At 32.0% G+C, this 7,276-nt stretch overlaps 1 protein-coding gene across 1 annotated transcript in view; it reads right to left on the bottom strand.

Annotated features, from left to right (window-relative positions):
- Positions 1-1,547, bottom strand: part of LOC105649394 (peroxidase 27) — a 7,346-nt gene extending 5,799 nt beyond the window's left edge. The window contains exons 1-4 of the mRNA XM_037640608.1: positions 1,329-1,547; positions 1,059-1,247; positions 769-934; positions 454-679 (exon numbers count right to left, since the gene is read on the bottom strand). Of these exons, the coding sequence (XP_037496536.1) occupies positions 454-679; positions 769-934; positions 1,059-1,247; positions 1,329-1,547 (800 nt within the window). The remainder of the gene's footprint in view (positions 1-453; positions 680-768; positions 935-1,058; positions 1,248-1,328) is intronic.
- Between the last annotated feature and the right edge of the window lie 5,729 nt (positions 1,548-7,276).

Here is a 7,276-nt window from a genome sequence, read left to right as displayed (position 1 = left end):
AAGAAAACGTGGTAGGACCCACACGTAGTTGAAAATGGAAATAAGGAAATAAGAATTTTCTTCTTGGTAGGTGATCCGTTTTTCGGTGGACGCGTAATTAACGCGTCCACCTCTCCTAATCCCGCGTCCATCCCTCCTATAAATAGGAGATGGCACAACGCTTCATAACACACAGACCAAAAGAGCGAAGAGAGTTTTTTTTGAGAGAATTTGAGTTTTAGAATTGGGTTCTAAAACTCGGGTCGAGAGAATAGTGAGGATAATTTGGGAAACACTGTGTGAGTGCCACTATTTTGTATTACTCTCTTTGTAAGCCTACTATTTTTAATAGTGGAAGAATTATTCGGTTTTTGTCCCGTGGACGTAGCCCTAACAGTTAAAGGGTGAACCACGTAAATATCTGTGTCATATTTTTATTTTTCCGCTGTGTTATTTTTCTCGTAATCTTATTGCCGGGACCCAACAACAAGTGTGTAATAGTCATCATCAAATGTCCTAACGCTTCCTGGATCCATTTCTACAAGAGAATTTTGATCTCCTGGCTTGCACTTGATTTTCAATTGTTTTACGTAATATGGGTCTAATGTCGGGTCAAAGTCATTGTTTATTCCTCTTCCAGTGAAGTTGTAAAGCCTGGAATTGAACGAAGAGCAATGAGAAGTTCCAATAGTGTGCCCACCTGCATAAAACAAGTCATCAGCGTTATAATCCGCTTTTTCCAGGCGGAGACATGAATTTATCGCAGCACAACCAAAGAAAGTTATATACCTGATAGCACCACTAAATCTTTTAGGTTTAGACCCTTAGCTTGAAATCTTGCTATTAATGTAGTAATGTTTGCATTAGGAGGTATCAGGTTTGTTAAGGTTTCAGCTGCAATGGACACCCTTCCATCTCTTCGTCCGGTTTCAACTTGCCAGTATGGTCCCTTGGTCTGAGATTAATATCAATTTTCTTTGATTAAAATTAATTATTATCTTCCTTTTGATTTTTTTTTTTCTATATTATGCAATTAAATGGAAGGAAAACTTAAATACGCTTGCATAAAAAATAATTACCGCAAAAGTTACATCCCTGGCCACAATAGCAACAATGTCTGCGCATGAAACTATTCCAGGACACTCCTTTTCCAATGCAGACTTGACTCTGTCAATAATTTCATATCCTCGAAGGGTTTGATTTGGAATTCCATCCTTTTCAGCTTGCTGACCTTTAGTAGCGTCCAATAGCACTGAGCCATCACAACCCTATACGTGCACAGAATTAAATTACCCATATATATAGGGAAAAAAATGTTTTATATTACATTTTTTCAAAAATACACTTACCCTAACAAAGCAATCATGAAAATGCATCCTCAACAATGGTCCTGAAAGGGAAGGAGCTACTGACATGACTTGATCAATAACTTCCTTAACAATGGCCTCAGCTCGTGGACATGTCTTAGAGTAAAACCCTACTTTCAATTGCGCATTTGCTGCGTTAAAGACAAATAACACACATATCAATCCAAGAAAAGTAACTGAAGATGCCTTGGAAGCAGCCATGTTTGTAAGAAAGCTATTGCGGTGTGAGAAGCAGTTAGAGGGAAAGGGCAGTCTTATATAGTAGGTTGGACGGGCTGACTATTTCATTGAAAGCTGTCAGTACATAACATCTGATCTGTTATTGGTTTAAGAAAGTAATAATTTGGCTTTGTCAATTATTTGATTGAAACAATTTGATATTAGAATAATTTGTTGACTTGAAATGAGGATGATTGATGGATAATGGATCCTTTCTTTATATATATAATGATAAGATTAATTGTTGTTTAAACTTTAAAGCCTTGATGAATCACGCAGCAGAGTATAAGTCTTTCGAAGCATAACGTTGCAAGATAAAACAACTCAACTACCTATATAATAAAGAATAAAATAAAAATTTAATTAATTAGTTTAAGAACAACAAGAGGAGGAGTGTACGTTGACATTGCTAGTAAATAACATGTGTTTGTTCAACAAAAGTGTTTGTTTATTCTGATATATATGTTTTCATTAGCACTTCAATAATCCAATTGGCTGCTAACAGAAGGTCCAATGGGAATGGATGCTCTGAATGATATATTTTGTGTTAGTAACTTTTACAATTATAATATATAATGAATTTAATTGACGCCAAATCATCATTTCTCCACTTCTTTTAGTATATATGGGAGGAATTATCGCTATTGATAGTTAAATTTTATATTGATAGTTAAATTTTAAATTAACTTCCTCTTTTTAGATAGTTTAATTTTTGGATTTGTTCGATAATACTATGTGTTTTAAATAGTTGATAGCTATTTTACTAGTTCTCGTCAAACATTATCCCTTAGCTCTAGACTAATTAATTAAACTCAACCTAGCCAACTAGAGAGTGATCTGATTGGTCTTATTAGTTATACGAGGATAGGAGGTTTCGAGTTTAACAATCATTTTCATCAAATCATTTTCATTAATTGAGTGAACCAAGGAAAAGCTACCACTGCTGCGTAGCCGTGGATTTAAATATGTATTAGGACATTGAAAGAAAGGCCGAAACATATAGACAAATGAAGCCCATAAGAGGCCTTAAATTATCCAAGAAAAGGCCCAACTATATCACTAAAACAAGCCTCTTATACAAAAAGGCCGAAATCTCAATAGTCAGTATCCGACTTCGACATCTTTGGGCTTATTTCGCGACAAAAATGGAACTACTTGCAAGTTGCAACTGTCGGTCCATTGAGAACCAAGGCCTAAATACGATAAGGAAAAACTTACCTTAGTCTTTATGAACGACAAATAAATTTTTTCTTGTCGTTCGCATATGAGAGGAAAAGTTTCTCTTTCATGCCATCCACATATTCGTATTTGATTAATCATGGATTAGTTTTTTATAACATTATATTATCTATATCATTGCGAGCGTTAACAATTGTTTCTATGGATGTTTTGGTACTAATGGCTTGCTAATACGTTGTAATTTTTTTTTTTTAAAAAAAAAAACTAAATTATCTACTAATTGGACAGTTCTTTGAATTATAAAATTTATACCTCTAATAAGAATTGTTCTATTTACTAAAAGACTAGTATTATAATATATATATATATATAAATTGTATTAAATGTTGAAATCTCCAATCGAAGTCAGAGATGGAGAAAAATCATTTTTTAAAAAAAGTTCAACCATAGGCCATCGCTATGGCAGTAATATATTTACTTCCAGTGTTGCTTAGGCATTAGGCAGTAGGATGCTGCACATGCACAATTAGAGGATTCTATTCTTTTTGGCCTGGTCTACATATCTGCGTTTTGTTAGGTAGGTGAAAAGGCAAAAGAGAATGAGCGAAGGCGGCCTCCATTGACCGCCTTTAAATCCCTTGAGCCTTTAAGTTCATTGACGCAGATCATTCAGGACAGCATCAACAATAAAAGAAACACTATAATTTGTAAAATGAAAAGTATAACTGCCGCAAGGAAAATTTTTCTAACGTGCAAGAGAAACAAACTGAAAGAAATTATTGCAACGGTTGTACTTATCACCATACATATTTTCTGCTCCATATGCACACGCAATGTGGAAGAAACATTGATTGGATGACAATAACCTTGCAAAGGAGGTCAATGGCTCGATTTTCTTGAATTAAAAACTAAATCAAATACGGCATCTCTAGACAAACTTTATCTATAAAATAAAGAATTTAAATTTTAAAATTACTTTTGTTAAAAACGTTATCTGAATACTACACCAGACTTGTGCGTATACACTGCGTAATAAAAGAAAAACATAAAATAATATGAAAAATAAATGTAGTAAGTAATTTTGCTGAGAAAGTTTGATACTTCCATATTAATTATACATTTGACTTTTATTTCCAGAGGCTCAAAGTCAACTTTTGGCTGTAATCACATAACGTAATGGATCAGTAATGGTGAAATAAAACAGAAAAATATGAATAAAATTGAATTATTAAATCATTCACGAGTAATTAAATTGCTCGAGGCACCCTTTTTCAAAGGGATACTAACAGTAATGAAAGACCTGAATCTCGATTATTTAATTGTATAATAACTTAGACTGTGTATTTATATATATATATATATTTGAAAAAAAGAGTTTCTGGTTAGCTATATCTAACTCTGTAGGGATAAAGTACGTAAGGAGAGAGACGGAGCCACATCTCCAGTGTGTATTTTCGATTTTATTTTGTTTATTTGTACTCTTTTCACAGAAAGCTAAGGGACTGGTTGAAAATGACACAACTGAACAATAACAAAAAGAATATTAACTAGTGATCTTTGCATTTACAATTTGTTCATTGTTATTTTGTCAATATGGCCAAAATTTTTATCGATCGACAAGGAAACCTGTGAAATATAATTGTTTGTTTTATCTGAGTTTTTTTCCTATTTCTTGGTCTGAGACAAATGGGCAAAGGTTGTCAATTTCCATCACGTTCTGCAACTTGGAAGAAACATCCACAAATTTTCATTTCCAACCGACAAAACCATCCTCGTTATACCCTGTCTCTATTTCAATACTAACTATATATGTTCTTGCAGTAACTAACAAATCTTCAAGTATCAGCTTTATTGAACAAGCAATGGCCATTCTTGTAGATGATGGACTGAGCCTGAGGGCCATTCTTTAACCACTGAACTTTCTTTATCCAATTATTAAAGAATTCTGATATTAAAACTGAATTAGTAGCTAACTTGCATTAGAGTCAAATGATGATGTGGGTTTCTTACAACCGTTAATGAAGCCGCTGTTCATACTACAAGTTGTTAAGCATGTGCTGTGATGCTTTATTTTGTTTAATTAATTAATCAAAATACAACGTTTTCTGTAATCTCACTTAGTTAATTAATTGTTTTTCGTTCATTGGAGAACAGATATGCACAAACGTATTCTCTATCTATCTCTAGAGATAATTAAGCCAGAATTGCTTGCTTGACAAGCGCTGATCAAAGCTATATAATGCTCAGATTCAAGTCTGCAAATTTTCCACATCAAAACTCCTCAATAACAAAGAATTGGAAATGTACGTGGAATAAGTAAATTTTATTCAAATAATTTGATTTCAATATTTAATTATCTGCTTGGTAGAAAGTAGGTCAAGATATAGCACCTAAATGCAAATCAAAAAAGGAAAAAAGAAAAAGAAAAAGAAAATGGACGCACCATGTATAATTAATCATTGATCCTATCATGTTTAGTGGTAAAGTTAGGTATAATTTCTAATATTATTTTTCATTCGAACATACATTCTGTATTACAGAAATACTATATACATTACTGGTGTACGTTTAATACTATATTGTTGTGACAATACTTGGTGATGGAGAATTGTGAAAAAAGCATAAAAAGCTGTCATAAATTATGCAATATTGCTATATATTATCATCCTCTGCACATTATTCATGCAGCAATATATTCTAATGCAGACAAAAGAGCACCTTAATTGGGTGCAGCCTGGAAAAAAGGGGAGGTTGGAGCTAAACCTTTACCAGAAAAATTAAAGTTTAAGACTTGGGAGTTGGGACCCTTTCAAAGTCATATGCAACCCATATAATTCAGCTCTCTTTTGCTTATAAATATATGATCAACCAACATTTATCGAATTTGTAATAGAATCAAAGAAACTAGTTTGATCCTCTTATTTTTCTTTCTCGATCCGAGAAATGCATGAATTGGGATTCGAATTCCTAATACATATAGAAACAAATGGTCTAATGGAAGCAAGAATTTCCAGGAACATTCACAACATTTCATTTCTGAATAGAAGAGCCGTTTTCCTTTTTCTACAATTCAAGTAGTTCATACAGTACCTTATTGGAGTTCTTTTAATGGTTTCAGTAACTGCAGGCCATGCCAGCCCTGTAGAAATGTAGTGTTTGCTTGGAGCTAAGTGATTATATTGGCAGTATAGGGTTCACGGGAGGTTTAAGGAAACCTAACGCATAACTATTTTAATGCAAAACGAACTTGTCATTACCTCTAGGTATTATTCAACTTTTGAGATATGAAGGAAAAAAAAAAGTCAGTTTGATCATTCAAGTCATGCACACTGAAACGGATAAATCTAGCTAGATGTGGATAATTTATTGGTCACTGTCAGCATCGGAGTTGCTGTTTAGTCACACTTGCTTGATGGGTATTATCCTTTTTTTTTTTTGTTTGATAAGGTATTATCCAAATAATTTTAGGTTTAACACGCAACTAGCAAAATAATGTTGCCATGGATTATTATCAAAATGAAATTTTTAGGTCCACCATTAGATTTCAGATATGGGTTTTAAGGTAAGGTGGACAATGAAACATCTATGTTCGTGAATTAATGCTAATATAAGAAAGGAAGTCTTTGTCATTAAAATTAAAAATAAACATCAAACTGTTTCTTCTGTTGCTGCAAGGTTACAAAATTAGATTTTGGCACTTTCTTTTCTTCTTCTCCTCAACAAATGATTCAAATTTAAAATGTAAAATGAACAATTAATTCTTCTACCAACTAATTATGCAGAAAACTTTCATGTCACTCCTATATCTTAACCACAATTACGGTTTCAACTTATAAATAAATAAATGTTATTTATAAATAGAAATTTTATATTATAAGGAAAACTATTATGGTTTTTGTAATTTTTGAGTGCATTATATATTTTCCATTTAAACCAATAAAAATAAATGAAATTGCTATTTTGTTATTTCTATTACAACCTTCTAAGGTATGTGAAATAGATACGGATCATGTTCGGCAAGCTAGTTTTTAGCGTTTTGATCAAGTTAAAACTTTATATCAATTAGTTATACAGTACGGTAATATAGTTTTGATAGCTTTTAATTAGTTTTTTTTTTACAGTTATACCTATTGTTTTTTTTTTTTTTACAGCTAATTGAATACTAGCTAATAGTTAATATACATCTAATGTATCAACAGTTAACAAATATTAAAACAGCAAATAATATTTAGATATAAATCGAAGAAAATTTTCAATTTTGGAAGTATAAAAAAATTTGATACTATAATATTAGAAAGCGAATCAATTCGGACTTGGGAATATCCGGATAACAATGAAAGTTACTATATAATAACAAAATACTCTATTGTACTCTTCTCTTTCAAGAAACAAAAAAACCCCTCAATAATGCTTTTTCCATATTTTTATTTCAAAACAAATCTTTAATCCTACTATAAAAATTCGAATTTAAAAAATTATATTTTTAATCAGTATAATAATTTTAAAGATTATTGCACGTACAAGCTTGTCTT

This window comes from Jatropha curcas, chromosome 11 (genome assembly GCF_041381405.1).
Source record: "Jatropha curcas cultivar XTBG-Jc1 chromosome 11, XTBG_Jcur_1.0, whole genome shotgun sequence".
NCBI classification, from domain to species: Eukaryota; Viridiplantae; Streptophyta; class Magnoliopsida; order Malpighiales; family Euphorbiaceae; genus Jatropha; species Jatropha curcas.
The sequence above is the reverse complement of the archived record's forward strand: the minus strand, read 5'-3'. Positions and strand labels throughout refer to the sequence as shown.